Source organism: Neurospora crassa, linkage group I, assembly GCF_000182925.2.
Source record: "Neurospora crassa OR74A linkage group I, whole genome shotgun sequence".
Taxonomy (NCBI): domain Eukaryota; kingdom Fungi; phylum Ascomycota; class Sordariomycetes; order Sordariales; family Sordariaceae; genus Neurospora; species Neurospora crassa.
Genome location: NC_026501.1, coordinates 8,434,128 through 8,450,226, shown reverse-complemented (window position 1 = coordinate 8,450,226; position 16,099 = coordinate 8,434,128). Strand labels below are relative to the sequence as shown.

Below are 16,099 nucleotides of genomic sequence, written 5' to 3'. Positions count from 1 at the left end.
CATCGGTGACGGCAAGAAAGACATTGAAGGCAGACAAACTGAATGTCGCTGATATTGACGTTCCTTGATTATGGGTTGACTTATTGCCGATACGATGGAAAGTACGTATATGCCGTAGCGAAAACATTAGAGCGTCTTCTGGGGTTGATGAGGGGGCATCTGGTTAAGCTACAATTCTTGAGGTAGTCTGGTTCACTACTAGCCTATGTGCTATTATTTGGACCAGGCAGTTGGGGAGGCCTTTTGTTTGGTTAGTAATGTATCCTCAAAAAAAAAAAAAAAAAAAAGAAAAAAAAAAATCTCCAAAAGCCTAACGGTCTTTCACAGCGGTTATAGAAGGCCGCTAACTCAAAGTTGAGGTCGAAGGGCGAACATGTAAAGAATGGAGAAGTCTCCCTGAAGCACCTGACCCAAACCGGTTATCTAGAATAGATGCTTGATCTTGGAAGAACTTCCTATCCCTTAGGTATTTCTCCGCTATGGTATGGATAGATAGATCGATACAAGACCTACCCGTGGCAAGGGGAAGAAGACGATTCCAGTCCTGATAAGTGGAAACGATCCTGTCCTACTCTGCTCATCCCAAAATAAAGGACATTGATCACCGCCACCATAGACACTGGAATCAACCCCGACACAGTATCTGCAGCTTTCTTTTTTTTTTTTTTTTTTTTTTTTTTTTTTTTTTTTTTTTTTTTCTCTTTATGCCAATACCGCTGATGGCACACTCGACCATGATACCACGCAAGCTAGGTGTTACCGAAATTGCCACTGCCCAATCACAATCTCGTAATGCGCGACTGCAAAATGCACAAATATATGTAGATGAATGGCACATAAGTATGACGGCAACGTCATAGGTCAAAGGAAATTGAAAAGAAGAAAAAACGAGAACTGAAAGGAAAGAACTCCAAAGCGAAACATAACTGAGCCTGATCCTATGATCCTGATCCCAACACCAATATCAAAGTCCCAACCAGCGTCTGCCTACCTACCATTGCATTAACATTAATCGGCATATCCGTCCCTTGAAAGAACTTATTCCCCCTAGATAGAAATAGCACTACCGACCCTCCCCAGTACCTTCGGTTTCATCGTAACTACTCCTTCCTCCCCTACTGAAGTGGGAATCGGCGACGGCGGCAAGATAACAGTAGACGTCCCTGTCCCTGTCTCTGTTTCGCCATTTGTAGCCACAGTTGCTGTTGCCATAGCTGCAGAAGAGATACTGCCGAGCAAGTTTTGTGCTTGTTGTCTCTTCCTCTTGATATTGGATTTCGGTGTGGGAAGGCCCTTCTCGAGGAAGTTCTTCTTGAGGAAGTCGAGGAAGGCATTGACGTCTTGGGCGGTACTCATTGCGCCTAGACTGGCTCGGACGACACTGGGAGGGAGGGAGGTGTTAGCTGGGCTTGGTGCGATGTTTCCTGATAGCGGGGTAAAAGGAATGAAAGGATTGAGGCAGAAAATGCGGCTAGGAAAAAGGGGAAGAGAGAAAGGGGAGAGAAGGGCATGAAAATTTGTAAACAACGGAGTGGACTTACCCTGTAGGAAGCTCATTAATGACGCTCAACCCGTTAGAGCCGCAATGATGACCGGCGGACTTGGCCCTGTTCAGTTGCCACGGTTCGTACTGAAGAGCTGTGAAGACTCCTCCAGGGTTGCAAACTCCTGTATAGAAATTTAGTGTTAGTATATCTCAGCGTATATGCAAGGGAAACCGGGCGGGATGAAGACAAACTCACCACCTGATCTCACATAAATCCCCCCATCATTTGCCATCTTCTCCACCATCGCATAGCTCTCATACGTTCCGTCTTCTCTAAACACGTTGAAGGCTATCGTAGCGCCCTGCACCCTCGCGTCACCGTACACCTTATCCCCCTCCCCCTTTTCCCATAAGTCTTCATCGCCCGAATGATAGACCTTGCAAAGCTGTTGTCCATTTTCATACCGCATCGCTTTCATCCCTTGATACAGTCTCTTTACCAACATCGACGTATGGGCAGAAACATTCTCCATGCTTCCAAACAGCTCTTTGTGAACATCAATTGCCTCGCCCAATGCCAAAATGCTGTGAAAGGGGAGCGTCCCATCTTCCAAACCCTCATGTAGACCGCCGACGTGCTCGCTCCCATCGTCATGGGTGTAGGCCTCCAACCCCTTGCTTACATGCCATGCGCTTCCAATGGTGCTGACCAGACTGACGGTGCCTCCGCCAAAGTATTTTCTCAGCGCTAGGATATGGCCGGAGTCTTTACGGACAATGAGCCCGCCCACATCCGGAAAACCAAAGATCTTGTAGAACGACACGCAAGTAAAGTCAGGTGCGGTGTCAGGGTCTTCGAAGACGTATGACATGGGACTGGTCATAGCCAGCGCTGCAGCATCCAGAAGGGTGTAGGTATTGCGTAGCCTCTTCGTTCTGTCGTGTCGGATCCTCCCTGTCCATGTGAGCGGAAGTCTGCGCCCCGTAAGGTTACTTTGCCCGGGGTATGCAAAGAGAGCAAGACCACCGGGCTGCTGACCAAAGGTATTCCTTCCCTCGATCCATTCCTCGACTTCGGCGTCACTCTCAAAGCACTTGTGGCTAAGTGGTCCCTTGGTCAACTCGCGCACGCCAACAAGACTGGTGTGTGCATCACGATGATAGCCGTACCAGAAGGAGCCGGCACGGGTCTGCTCAGCGAGATCACGGAAGCAGTCTGCCACGAGCTTGATGGCCGCGGTGGCGTTGGCGACGAAAACGAGGTCAAAGTGGCGTGGGTCAGCGCCGAGGAAACGGAGCGTTTTTTCGCGTACCGAGTCAACCATTTCACCGGAGAACTTGGCAGGCTCGTTGGCAGAATGGGGGTTACCGTAGAGGTTAGCGCGCATCTTGTCGGCGAAACGCTTGATGGTCGATTGGGCGTAGATGGTAGTCCCACTGTGATCAAGGTAGATACCTAGTCACCGTTAGATTGAAGCTAAGAACAACAAGAAGAGATAGTTGTAGAGAAGGAGAATGTTCCGGAGCTTCCGGACTTACCACTGTTCATGTGAGAATACTCTTCTTTGCGTATCATTTCCACTGGCTTGTTGTATGGTGACTCGATTGGAGTAAGGCGCTTGTTACCCGAGAATGGGACTGTACGCCAGATGTCAGCTCAGATTAGCTCAAATTGACATGTTTGATTCCTGGAATTACAGAGGGTGAGTGAAGCAATGTGGGGAAAGGTAGCTAGGTTGAATATGCTCTTACAGTTGATGGAGCTCAAAGCTGGATATTCGGAGGATGTCTTCTCTTGTGATGATTTTCTAGTGCTATCACTCATTGTAGTAACATCACGACGCTCTCGTCCTTTCTTGGAAAGACGGCTGAGAAGGTTGAGACGGCTCATGGTGAATAATGCAATGGTAATGGCGCGATGTGATGATTCGGAAGTTATGTCCACTTGGTGTTATGGAAGGGGGTATCTAGACCGTCTTAAATACTCCTGTAAGACGACTCGACCTCTAGATGTTAATTCTCCCTAGGTTTTTAGAGACCCCCGTGCGGATGTGTCTTCCTGGATCCGATGGCTCGGCTATCACACTCCGAGAGCCGGCATGACGTTTCCTCACAAGTGTATGTTGAGAGTGCCATGAAGATGACAAGCTGAACATCATGAGGAAGTACCTATCAGAAGGCAAAGAGAATAGACTCAAATGGCTGGAGTCACTCAATCTGTAACGTCAACCGCTAGCAGGCCCGGAAGCTAGAACAGCGTCATGAACGATGAACAGTGACCTGTTGCTCTCGGAGAGCAAATGGAACTCAATGGACCCCACATCCAAGCATACAAGGAGTTTCCCAGTGCTACCGGATGTCGTACCAGAAAACCGTATTTGGAAGAAGACCAATAGAAATTTGGGCTGAGGGTGTTGTCGAGAAGGGTGGGTCAATATTGCTCCCCGGTTTCCAGGTGCACACATCCGGATGTACCCATGTGCTCATCACGAAGATCAACAGGGACATGAGAGAAACTTGTTGGTTCGTTCGCGTAAAAGGGCACAGTACACTGCACAATGGGATGTATGAGCGGTGGAGAGCCTCACTACTCAAGTGTCGTCCTGGCTGATCGTTTCCTTTCTGGATCTTTGAATTCCAGCACATACCCATTGACTTTGACATGCGAGGATCCCGCTTCACGCTTGGTAGTTTGTGAATGGAATCATAGCACAAAGGGTCGGCGTCCGATCTACTCATACTGGTAAGAAGTGGAACCGATCCTATTATACCACGCTCAAGCTGTGGTCCCAGAACTCGCTTTTTGAGGTGATGCCACGCAAGAAGCAGAAAGGGCGGAGTTACACTGCTAGAATGGCTCAGTTGCGAGATCAATGCAACGGGTTCATGTGATCGTCCTGCTTCACGTGCCATTGCCTGTCGGATGTGTCCTGCTACAAGGTAGTCTTGACATAGCTTTCACCAGGTGATGTCGTTTGCGCAAGTGTCTCAATTTAGCCCCATGGCGTGGGATGGGTTACATGATGGAGTTAGCGTAGATTGGTTCTCGGTATTATCCCCGTTGATTGGCAGACTCAACAGCGTTGGTCTTCAATGTTGGCATCCGAAAAGGTCATGAGCCCTGATCGTTGGGAGTGCTATCGATTGCCAACACGTGCGGTGGCAACAAGTCCCTGTTTTGAAGGCAAATGGCCAGTTGGAGGATGGGCTTGACCTCCTAAGGTGATGCTTGTCTGCAGAGTGAAGGTAGAAGAGCTTGCAATGCAGCCTGATAGAGGCCATGGGCTGATACACTGCTCTAATGTTACCCGTTCCCGTCTTGGTTCGATTGTTGTTCGGTTTCATGAGGACAGTCAATATAGCCGGATAGCATTATTCTGCACAGCCAGCTGGACAGGGCCGGAGTACGTAGATCATGACGTTGAAGTATCTGATTCATTAGAGATCGAGATATGCCGAGTTGAATGAGACCGCGGGTGAGTCCGAACGTTTTCCGAGTCTCGGTGTGCTGGATTATCAGTGTACCATCGTCGCTCATATCTCTAGCTGTTGCTCAGCACGAGACAGCTCAGTTTGCCCAGATTTAGCACCAAAGCACTGAATGACAAATACAAACCGAGTCGCAGCCCACGGTTGGCGTCTCTAGATTGTACCATAGACATGACTTTGCGCACCGTTGAGTTGGCTGAAGCCAAGGGACTGGAGATCGCCATGGAGTTTATCTCTGCCAATTGTGATAATGTGTTCAGGATGTAACAATCTCGTGGGCGATCATGTCCCCGAGCGCAATGGTGTGATGTCCGCAGAGTTGTAGGCATCCATTCTTCACTTGGAAGGGTAGGGGCAAGTGAGACACAAGAGGAGGCTGTAGACAGTGGTATGTGAAGTGGGATGGCACGGCTGGGGAGAATGACAGAGATTGCCAGCTTGAGGTGAAAGTTGATCAAGTTTGATGATTGGTGAAGATTGCAACCCTCTTCGTCGGCTGTGACATGGATTATACCTTTCCCACAGCAGTGAAATTGTCAGCGAGGATAAGGCAAAGTGGCGCTTAGAGGGGACGGCTGGCAAAGGTCATGAATCTTGGAAATGTGGAAGCAACAAGCGCTTCGAGGCTGAGAGTGAGACAAATTTTATTGTCAGTTCCTTTCCATTGGGACCACCACTTCATGGCACACTCACAGTTGAAGTGAGGCAGAAGGAAGGAACCACCCGATAGACTGCAGGATCGAACTAACAGCTGCAAGGTGAGATGATGGCGTTTTGGTGGCTTTTGTTAGCGCGGGTTATCACCAGGCCTCCGCACAGATTCGGGGCATTCCTTTTCAGCTAAGTAAGCATCGCAGACTGCGCAGATCGCTTTACAAACCCAAACCCTAAGGCACCCAAGTTGAGTTTCTGTAATCGCCATTGGTAAAGCTGTCAGTCAGGCCCTGTCAGCTGAAAACGAACACCCCGAGTCCTTTCGGTACCGGTTCCGTGCTCATCAGCTGGCGTCGTCAACAAGAAAAGCTTGCACTTTCCATGTGCGGAAGTGGAAGCTGCGACCCGACCCTTTCCTTGTGTTACCAACCGCGTTGCGTGCCCGGATGAGCGAGTAAGACTTTAAGGGACCAGACATAGCCCTTGTTTGCCTTCTCGAAGTTTGGTGTCCGTCAGCGAACAATATTCTCAGCCGAGGTAGGAGTTGGATTTTGGTAGTTTCTCCTATGTTCTGTCAGCAGACAAGATATCTCAAGCTATTTCCAAGTTCCTGCCAGTCTTGTAGAGCTAGCTTGAGACATGGATCTGCGCAGGAAAACTCCGATTCGATAAAATAGCTATCTTTCCTCCCAAATCGCCAGCTGTCAAATGCCAAAGCTCATGGACGCGAAAGGCAGGCAAGCCAGCGCAACTTGGCTGGGATATTGACCGATTACAGCTCGGAGAATTTAGGACGCCAAAACGTCAAGACATGGCTGCTGAGCTTAGAAACATCAACTTCGTGAAGCCGGCGCTCAAGAGCAGAGCCAAGTGAAATGAAGTTGCAGTTGCGGATGAAGAAGCAATGAAAACGCCGAGTCTGACCGAGGGGACCTATCTTATGCTGTTCTTCGAATCGTTAGCCATCGGTTAATGAGCTAACTTGAAACTGGCAGGTGCCTCTACTTGACCCGAAAATTTGGTCATTAGCGGCGGTTATCTTGGATTAGCCAAGCTTGGAGAATGACGCTTCTTATCCTTGAGCGTTCATGTCGGTATACACCCCTGCCCATCGATGAACCCGTGGATAACACGCGTGTTGACATCGTGATGATGATGTTGCAGTTGCATCGCATCGTTCGCGCCGCCTGCCAGGTCGCATTTCCCTGATCGGCGTTAGCGGTCGATCATAGGAGCCCCGCTAAGTGTTCCCCTGAAAGCACGGCACGCTGTGATTTTTTACAGTAGGGGGTGCTAATGCAGTCAGGGGGATTTGTGGGGCCGCTAAAGGGAGATCCCCGCGTCGACGCAACCATACAAGGAACAAAACACTTCACACCTCAATCGGGCTACCACCCTCAAAGGACGACCCAATAACGTACCGTGGTCCAGCTTCACTTCATCACCATCACGGAACGGTCTGGATGATCATTGCGGGTGGCCCTAAGTGTCGTACGATTATGACGGCTGAGAAGGCTTGGCAGGATGTGTGTGGGAAGCCATCCAAACCCTCGACACGAAGGACAGCAGTGGCTGTCGACAGGAATGATACCCAACCCGCGGGGGAAGCCGACACTACTACCGTCACCACAGCCTGCTCTGGTCAAGTGAATGCTTCGGTACTTTCTTCAAGACACCTTATATGGACATCAGAGGTACTAAGTAACTACGGTTGCCCAGGGCTCTTTGGCTCTTTACTAGTGGCCAAAGTGGATATATCCAACCTCTCACCATCGTCTGCCTCACCATCCAGATAGGAGAAGGGGGGGAGGGGGAGATGTCAGCTGGAAATTCTGGGACGGCATCACTTGAACCCCCGAACCCCGCTCCCAACCATCTCCTATCTTTCTTTTCCCTCCAATACTCGATCTTGACTTGACAACCGCAAAGTCTACTCCGAATCGAAAATAATTGCTTTCAGCATCTAATCATGCAACAGCAGTCAAAACCTCAGGCTGTCGTCACGGCATTTGCATGGGTCACCGTCGGCAATAGCTTGACAAGTTCAACTTTATTATTACAAACTTTTGTTGGGGCGATTTCTGCTTGCATTCGTTATGCACGCAAAGAAAATCAGGGACATGTTTGTGTTCAGGTACGTAGCTTAGGAGCTCGCATGCGCCGCTAACCTAGGATAAAACTGAACTCCCAGATAATAAATCATCGGATCGCTAACCAGAGAACCAAAAACCATAGCCATTTGAAAGATGGATCCAGAAATGGACCATTAGGCAATATCTATTTTCCCATCATTGACCCCAAACATTCCCGATAACGTTTCGTCTCAACTCAGAGCATCAACATCATTGCACCGCCCAGTAAGGCAGCCGCCACTCCGGTCATGGAACTCGCGCTAAGGCTGGCTCCAGCTGCAACAGGTAGTGTGCCTGACGGTGAGGGCGCGCCTCCGGTGGTAGATCCGGTAGGGGCAGCAACGCCAGTGGTAGAAGCACCGCAAGCCGGCTCGGTGATCTTGAAGTTGGCGCAGGTGATCCTCGTCTTGTTGGGGAAATGGAAAACGATACTGCGGTCGAGGAAGTAGGCGTCTGAACCCTCAACGAGCGAGGCGTACTTGTCAACGTAACTGGCGCTGAAGGTGGTGTTGCCCGCAGGAATAGCGCCGTGCTTGCCGGCCAGATCGCCGATCTGGCACGTCTCGGGCTTGCTCTTGTCGCAGGCGGGGTCCTCGCCTCGCTCAGTAGGGTCAAAGTGAGCGCCGGTTGCTGTGCAGTTGCCGTTCTCGGGGACGGGTTTGGCGTGAATGTGGTAAGCTGTGAAAAGGTTAGTTACCTTCTTTCCTGTCCAGTAGGGATGAACTATGTCGGGATCATACTGAAAGGGCCACCCTCAGGCAGGCCGCTCACTTCAACATTGAACTGCACTCCAACACCGCCATCGCCCGACTTGGCTACCACCTTGCCCTTGATGTTGCCGCCATTAGGGAATCCGTTCTTTTGCCAGGCGTTCTCGGGAAGGACCGCTTCGGCAATGAGACAAGAGGGATTGTTGGTCACAGCTGCAGCTGTGGGGAGCTGGTACAACCTCATAGTTAGTATTGAGACGCTTTCTACGTCGTTGTATAGGCAGGAGGTCGATGATGATGAGAACATACAGCCTTCTGGGCAGCAACACCGGTAGCGGCCGCGCCGAGGAGTGAAAGAGCTACTGAGGTACGCATTTTGGATTGTGGTTGAGGCGATAATCGACGATAAGGTTGATAATGCTGACAAGTTGGACTAATGCGGTGTCTCGAGGTTAATATATGTGACCTCTTTGCGGTATGCTGAGCGAGTGACTGATTGAGACAAGCTTGAAAAAAAGAATCAAAAGACACAAACAGGCAGAGGAAGACGACAACTTAAATCAAAAGCTGAACTCAACGTTGGTCAGGATCTTCCGTCCATCCATGCAAGGGACAAACATTCAAGACCTTGTCCCCGGTTCCTTGGGTGGCGTTTGGGAGGACCAATTTCCACGTGTGCAACCCAACACAGTGAAACTAACAACAGGGGCGTACACATACCTCGTTTTCTTGTTTCTGCTTTCTTGACCCTCGAAAATACCCGAATGCGTTGTTACCAACCCGGTTGACCGTTGACGTCGCTGTCCTCCAATCAAAGTTTTCCCCTTTTTTGATGAAGTGGGATGGGGGTGGGATGTGAACAAATTCCGGTTCTTCAGGCGAGTTGAACTAACTAGCCCCGTTGGAACCGTTATTTCGTTCGTTGTTGTTGGATTTCGCCAAAACAAAAAGCAGTTGGTTCGTTGTTGGAGTTGTTGCTTTTTTGTGTCCTGCTTTTTGCTGTTGCTTCTGCTATTGCTGTCGAGCCGTACAACTTTGTACTTGGCGAGGCCAAAGAAAGAGGAGAGCGCTAAGCTTGGTAGTACCTCTTATATATCAAAAACAAATTTCGAATGTCCTTGTGTTCTAAGCGGAAGCGGGAACTCATGAAGATCTCTCCCGCCTAGTTCTGCTTTCTGCTGCGGTGCTTCCACACGCACAAGGTCACGAAGCCCAGGGGGCCCCCCAGTTGGAGGTGAGGGCCACCTAAAAGGCCGGCCGAGGCAGGACAGGGGCGTAGTTCACCACTTTAACCTATCGAGGCTAAATCTACCTACCGTAGCAAGTCAACGGAAGCGGGCGGAAAGAGAAAGGCGAAACAGGCATCAAGTGGAAGGTGTTCAACCGGCTAAAGGTAACGGACGGTATTCGTTGGGGGTCATTATTAGTGCTGTTCGCTACTAACTGGCTAGCTCGCTAGCTGCATATGGCAACCTAAGACAAGGGCCAATTGCGATGGAAACGCCAAGCCACGAATGTTTTATAACATGTTAATCTTGTCTCTTTGATGGGCTAGAGTTACGCCTGAAAGAAAGGACTAAAAACAGAAACAAAAAGGTCGAGCGTTGTCGGAGGGGCGGGGTGCAAAGCGGCAAATTGCATGGCCCCCGTTATACAATTCCAGTACCATACCACCGCTGCTACTCAGCTTAATAGGATCCTATGGGCTGTTCAGGCTGTGTGACAAAGATGCGTTGTGTTGTTGTTGGGTCGCGATACCTTACCTACTGTTGAACGGAAAGGAGTGCTGTGCTGATGCTTTCCAAGAAGCGGGTGTCGGTTGGCGATTTGTCTTGGCCTTTATCTTGGGGCCGTTGAGTGGATGTCAAATAAAGGAAGTAGACTAACATTTCGCTTGCCCCTTGCCACAGAGGCACGTTTGATTGAGCAAACTGTCTTGGATTGATAGGGGAGCCGGGAAACTGGAAGTTGGGAAAGTGACATGGCGGTTAGGGGGAAGTTGAAAAAAGTTGAAAATGCTGGAAGATAGTGTGAAAAGGATGAAATGAAACGGTTTTTTCTGCGCTGTTGGTTGGTTGGTTGTAACGACAAGTGGGAGGTAAAGCACCGCTATACCTAGATATGTAATTGAGTAAAACCGCATCAAGTGAAGAAAGCGGTAAACCATCACGTGGATGGGATGCGATGAGTATTGAGTGATCATGTATGCTTTTCCTCTTCACTAGTTGATCATGATGGTTCGTCCAATCCATCACTTGAGGAATCAATTCAATGAGCGTCAATTCCGATCCGGGCTTCGGAGCGGTCCGTGTGGTCACTTACTTCTTTACTCCGCAACGTTTTTATTATCATTTTAACCGCCCATCCAAGGCTCCAGTGCGATCAACACTCGCTAATAACGGCGTGCTAGTGTGTTCTTGGTGCTGGTGATCGCTCTGTACGCGATGGGACTGATTGGTAGCAGCGACTAAACTTCTAGGCAAGCTAGCAAGATCACTTCGGTAAAGTGGAAAGCACCAGACGAGTAAAGTCTACGTGATGCTATTGGTGGGTTATTAATACTACCGTGCTGTGGAGAGCGTAGTATACTATGTAGTGTAGTGTGGTGTACACTAATTAAAACGACAGGTACTTTTCCCCACAACTCAGCCTCCGTCCTACTGCGTTTCCATTTGCAACACCATCGTCTATCACTTTTCTCACCCCTACAATGACCAGTCAAAGCGACACGTCAAAATCATTCAACATCTTGGAACAGCTTGATGGTGCGTATGTAAGCCAAGGTAAGCTGATCCACAGCCTCGGTGTTGACATTTGACACAGGGCAGCCGGCCATGACATGACCCCATCGTGGGATGTATGTACTGCTTTCCAAGGCTCGGTTCAAAATGTAGGAATCAACTTGAGATACTGGACTAGACAGATGCTTGGAAAGAAGCGCGTGGGGAGGTCACGCAACATAATCTTGGTACCTGAGCATCTTTTGGATCGGGATGCAGAGGTCGAAACAACATGGATTCGCACATTAGAGGAACAAAGAAGAAATACGAAAAATGAGTGACATACAGAGAGAAAGTGAGGGAGGAGGAATAAGGAGAGCACTGAGGTTGGCCATAGTGAGAATGGGAAAGTCTGAAACTGTCCACGGGTGGGTATGATGCAGAATTTGAAGCTTCAATGTGAGGCTGAACGAAAGTGACAGTGAATGGTGTGTAATAAAACAAAACAAAACGAAACAAAACAGAATGCGCGCCTGACACAGGGGAAGGCAGTTCGAGTGGCTGCAGCGGAGGAAGTCCAACTCAACCTTCCAATCCAGCGCTGTGTATGAGGAAATAAAGTAACATCTAGGGGAGATTTGAGAATTGACTAGTGATACTTCACTGGGCGGGAAGGAAACATCGCGGGTTTTCAAAATGCCATGGCAAAATTACATATGACGGACGTCAGAAAGAGATGTTGTGTAATCTGCCTTCGCGGTCTGGCGAGGGGAGTCTATAGACTGGCCGCCATCGTGGGTGCCTAACAAAGAATAGCGATGAAGCGATGGCGGGGCGGAAGGCGAAGCCAGACAGGCGGCCGTATGAAGGCCAACATGAGCTGTTGGAGTTGTCATCGTCGGGCATCCTGTGCATCAAGTTATACGGCCGACCGGAAGGGCGTTTGAGGTGTGAGGCAGGGCTAGAAGCGCCAAGGAGTGCCCCCGGTCGTTTCTACGCGGCTATTTCATCGTATTAAGTTCAAGCACATTCCAAGTCACCCACGCGCTTTGGTCTATATCTTTTGTGCTGAAGATAAGTTTCATGACGAAGCCGCGAAGTTGGCCTGAGAAGGAAGTCGGTTCTCGCAATTGGAGCGCACATGCTTTTGCGGCACGAAGATGATTGTGAATTCCGTGTTGTCCGTCATGATGTGGCCATGGCGTCCGGGAGCAAGATATTCATTCGGTTTTTCGGGGTCAATCTACAATCTCGGGTGGTCTTGTCGGGAAGCTGACGGGATGCACTTGGCAGGATGTCAACAGTGTATGGAAGAAATGGTGTTCATGTTCCTACCATACAGATAATTGATACAATATGTGTGCCAATTACTCGAGCTATTGGGGGGTGTTGGGTTATTTGTTGTATGTAGATTATATGCGACCAGATAAGGCAGTGGACGCTTATCGTTGCTACCTAGCCCGTGCGGGGTACGAGCCCAACCATCGTCAACTTCCTTCATCCTCCTTCAAACACTGACCAACCTCTTCCCGATGAGGTGTCCGTTGTCCCAAAAAGCGCCAAATTCGAAGAACAATGTCCGAAGAGCCTAATCATGAGCAGAACATTGGTTTCGACGCCCAGGAGGAGGCGGTCCAGTCAACACGACCCCGCCTGCATCTATCACCGGAATTTCTCTCCAAACGCCTACACTACTGTTCCAAATGCAGATGGATATTCGAGAATGCAGATCTGAGTATCCAAGACTACCCGGGAAAAGAATATGACTTTCATAACTGGGCGGGATTGAGTGACGCGGCTAGGGAGGGATGTCACCACTGTTACGTTTTGCTAAATACCTTGGACGAAGAGCATATCTTGCGACTCACGGGTCCAGATAAATTGGAGTCGCAAGAAGATGAAAATCCACTCAAGTTACGAATACGGTCCTATGACCGTGCCTGGACTGGGACGCCTGGCATCATGACATCGTGGGAATTGCATTCGGTCAAACAAAAACTGTATGATATACACTTGGAACCACTCGAAAATGGTATAGACCTAAGTAAGAAAATGGCCTATCGCACACATCTTTCCCTTTCTTGAGTGATTCAGTGGCTAACTCCCCACTCTTATTTTTGTCCTGCCAACTAGGTGAAGCAGAAGGTCGGTTCGTTGGGTGCACGAGTACCGACAGTGAAGCCAGCTGGAAACAGATACTCAGCTGGGTCGACCAGTGCTCTGCCACCCACCCTTCCTGCAATGCACGGATTCGTCAGGATTCTCGTGATCGCAAGCCCACCCGGCTGTTGTTTGTGGGTGATCTTGTCAACCCTTGGGTCAATCTTTGCGAGACAAAAGCTCTGGATTTATCGCGAACAGATTACATGACGCTTAGTCATTGCTGGGGTGACGGTGTCCCGCTACGTCTCACACACGACAACTACAACAGGTTTCTTGCAGGGATTGAGTTCAGCGAAATACCGAAAACATTCAGAGATGCCATTGACGCAACCCGGCGACTGAGTGTCCAGTACTTGTGGATTGACTCTTTATGTATTGTCCAAGACTCTCGGGAAGATTGGCTCCACGAATCCGCAAAGATGCATCATATCTATCAGAACTCATACCTCAATCTCATGGCGGCTGCTTCATCCAACTCCCACGGTGGGCTCTATTCATCCAAGTATCCCTTCCTCAGTATCCCATTCCTTGTGCCCCTCGGAGATCCCCGCAACCCAAAAATCGCCTTCTATCGTTACATGAATGCTAGAAGAGAAAAGCTCGATAATCTCACTCTTTTCTCAAGAGGTTGGGTGATGCAAGAGCGAGTCTTGGCTCGACGAAACTTGATCTTTGGAAAAGAGATACATTGGGAATGTCACGACTCTACCGGATCCGAAAGCTTCCCTGTTGGAACTGCACTTGAAAAGCGACAACACACTGTCGAGGGACAAACAGATGCAAGCCGCCGCACTGTCTGGCAAAATATCGTGAAGAACTATTCACGCTTGAACCTGACGTTTGCAAGCGACAGGCTCATTGCAATCGCGGGCATGGCCGCCGAGTTGGGACAGCTCTGGGACAGCGTCCAATATTACGCCGGTCTCTGGTCATTGCATCTCCGTGCGAGCCTTCTGTGGTATAGCAGGAAGCCTTCTGTTCAGGCGAAGAGTTTTATAGCGCCATCTTGGTCGTGGGCGTCTGTCGGTACAGAAGTACAGTGGTTTGACGCTGACGACTTTGATGGGTTAGCCGAAGTTTTGCAGGTGGATGTTGTCTTGACGTCGCATGGACATCCATTTGGCCCTGTGACTAGGGGGTCTATCCATCTCAATGGGCCCATGTGCCAAGCGAGATTAGTCAAGACAAAGTATACAGAGATCTTGTGCTTCGATCAAGATACTGAAGATACGGTTTCAAAAGCTGACATGACCGAGGATGATGATGCCACTACCCAGTCCGGATTTCGCACAACGGTGGTGCTCGACCACTACCCTTGGAGTGAGCAAGAGATGGCTGCTGAGACGGACGTAGACATCACGGTTTACGTGGCCCCTCTGCAAACCGACATTGACCTCAAACTGACCTATTCCGGCCTTCTGCGACTGGGCGGGCTCCTTTTGCTACCAACAGACTCGATTTCAGGACAATTCCGAAGAATCGGGCACTTCTTTATCCACGACCAATGGGGTATGGAAGGCCGACGCGTCTATGAGGAGCGGATAGCACAAATGAGAAAAGAAGGGAAAATACAGCAGAAGGATGTAAAACTCCCATGCTTTGTGGACCGAGAGGAGTGGTTGCAAAGAGACCCGTTTGGCAACGGTGTAATCACCAAAACGCTCCGCTCTCGCTATATCTCGGCTGTTAATCTGGGTTATGATGGGGAGATTAGTAACTTTTTGGGTTATATCGATCGATGGGCAGAAGAGCACAGGAAACTGGGTATCAAGGACCCTAACCTTGGAGAAGATGTTGGAGCCAGGGGGTGGTACAGATACGAGATTGTCTGAGAGCTATCAGCGAGGGTATCTTCGTCAAGTGAGTGCTCACTCGGCTCAGCGGTCTCGCTGTGATGCTCGAAAAGAGAACGAGGCTGATCACTCGAAAATCATAAGCCCAGGGCTGGCACACAGACACTAGCTCACCTCAGCCAATTTCTCCTTTTGCCTTCTGTAGATTCGGTCGGCCCAATATGTACAACAAACTGGGACAGGAGCCCCAAAAAAAAAAAAAAAAAAAAAAAAAAAAAAAAAAAAAAAGCTTCGAGGACAAATAACCGACTCGCGCCCCATATCTGGATGTCTGTATCAGTTTCTGTTTCGAGAGTTATGAACCTGCAATATGAAATTGAAAATTCGAGACTCGAACCTGGCGAGCCCCAGTCGCTCAACCGGATTCGTCTTTACACGGCCATCTTCCGACTTCGGTAACCGGTGGAATAGCATACTAACTGAAAGACTGGAAACTCTTCCACAAAGCTGTTAGGATACCATCTCATTGCACCTGGTTTTGGTGGACGATGCTAGCGCACAGATCATTCTCGACCCACCCTACTCCATCGCCAATTCTACGATGCTTTTTCCCTGTTTCTTGCTCGAAACACCAGCATCCCGCATCACCGGCCGGCCCTATAGCTGTGAAAGTAACAGAATACTACCATATATATGGTTGCAGCCAGGGCAATTTGCGACCTAATGGACACCGAGAAAAAAAAAAAAAAAAAGAAAAACCATTACAAAAGGCCTCCATAGCTTCATCTGTCAATCAACCACTACCAGCCTCCGCTTCCCTCATCATCAATCATCATTATCATCATCATCATAGTCTACAATACTTCGCCTTCAAGGCTTCCACGGGTCGCAGTGCCGCCCGCGTCAGAGACTCCTTCAGGCAACGAAACATCATGTCGTCTGGAAAAGACCT

At 49.3% G+C, this 16,099-nt stretch overlaps 4 protein-coding genes across 6 annotated transcripts; 2 read left to right on the top strand and 2 right to left on the bottom strand.

The window, feature by feature from the left end:
* Window positions 1–825: 825 nt before the first annotated feature.
* On the bottom strand, window positions 826–3,377 carry NCU03011 (hypothetical protein; the record flags this gene model as incomplete). Its single annotated transcript, XM_960304.3, has 5 exons — window positions 826–1,381; window positions 1,542–1,668; window positions 1,743–2,942; window positions 3,026–3,124; window positions 3,239–3,377. 5 exons carry the CDS (start codon window positions 3,375–3,377, stop codon window positions 1,048–1,050), a joined length of 1,899 nt encoding a protein of 632 aa, XP_965397.3. The 3' UTR covers window positions 826–1,047.
* A 4,156-nt stretch (window positions 3,378–7,533) lies between these two features.
* On the bottom strand, window positions 7,534–9,834 carry acw-10 (anchored cell wall protein-10). 2 transcript variants are annotated; one of them, XM_011394756.1, is made up of 4 exons: window positions 9,192–9,834; window positions 8,781–8,904; window positions 8,502–8,700; window positions 7,534–8,439 (listed from the first exon to the last, which is right to left on the bottom strand). In XM_011394756.1, exons 2-4 carry the CDS (start codon window positions 8,844–8,846, stop codon window positions 7,958–7,960), a joined length of 747 nt encoding a protein of 248 aa, XP_011393058.1. In that variant the 5' UTR covers window positions 8,847–8,904; window positions 9,192–9,834; the 3' UTR covers window positions 7,534–7,957. The 2 variants fall into 2 exon arrangements, with proteins under 2 accessions (XP_011393058.1, XP_011393059.1); XM_011394757.1 differs by having other exon boundaries at window positions 8,781–9,834.
* A 1,347-nt stretch (window positions 9,835–11,181) lies between these two features.
* On the top strand, window positions 11,182–12,209 carry NCU03014 (hypothetical protein; the record flags this gene model as incomplete). The annotated part of the gene is made up of 4 exons (XM_960307.3): window positions 11,182–11,240; window positions 11,295–11,328; window positions 11,759–11,796; window positions 12,008–12,209. The coding sequence occupies 4 exons, from the start codon at window positions 11,182–11,184 to the stop codon at window positions 12,207–12,209; spliced, it is 333 nt and encodes a 110-aa protein (XP_965400.3).
* Window positions 12,210–12,408: 199 nt separating this feature from the next.
* On the top strand, window positions 12,409–15,401 carry NCU03015. Of its 2 annotated transcripts, XM_011394758.1 has the most exons (3): window positions 12,409–13,235; window positions 13,325–15,214; window positions 15,292–15,401. In XM_011394758.1, the coding sequence occupies exons 1-2, from the start codon at window positions 12,767–12,769 to the stop codon at window positions 15,184–15,186; spliced, it is 2,331 nt and encodes a 776-aa protein (XP_011393060.1). In that variant the 5' UTR covers window positions 12,409–12,766; the 3' UTR covers window positions 15,187–15,214; window positions 15,292–15,401. The 2 variants fall into 2 exon arrangements, with proteins under 2 accessions (XP_011393060.1, XP_011393061.1); XM_011394759.1 differs by having other exon boundaries at window positions 13,325–15,401.
* The last annotated feature ends 698 nt before the right edge of the window (window positions 15,402–16,099 follow it).

Bases quoted from the DNA above. Each gene is read 5' to 3' on its own strand.
- acw-10 (XM_011394757.1), bottom strand. From the start codon at position 8,846: ATGCGTACCTCAGTAGCTCTTTCACTCCTCGGCGCGGCCGCTACCGGT. The intron at 8,701-8,780 runs GTATGTTCTCAT...AGGTTGTACCAG, and splicing joins GTGTTGCTGCCCAGAAGGCT to CTCCCCACAGCTGCAGCTGT. The intron at 8,440-8,501 runs GTATGATCCCGA...ACCTTTTCACAG, and splicing joins GCCTGAGGGTGGCCCTTTCA to CTTACCACATTCACGCCAAA.
- NCU03015 (XM_011394758.1), top strand. From the start codon at position 12,767: ATGTCCGAAGAGCCTAATCATGAGCAGAACATTGGTTTCGACGCCCAG. The intron at 13,236-13,324 runs GTAAGAAAATGG...CCTGCCAACTAG, and splicing joins CGAAAATGGTATAGACCTAA to GTGAAGCAGAAGGTCGGTTC.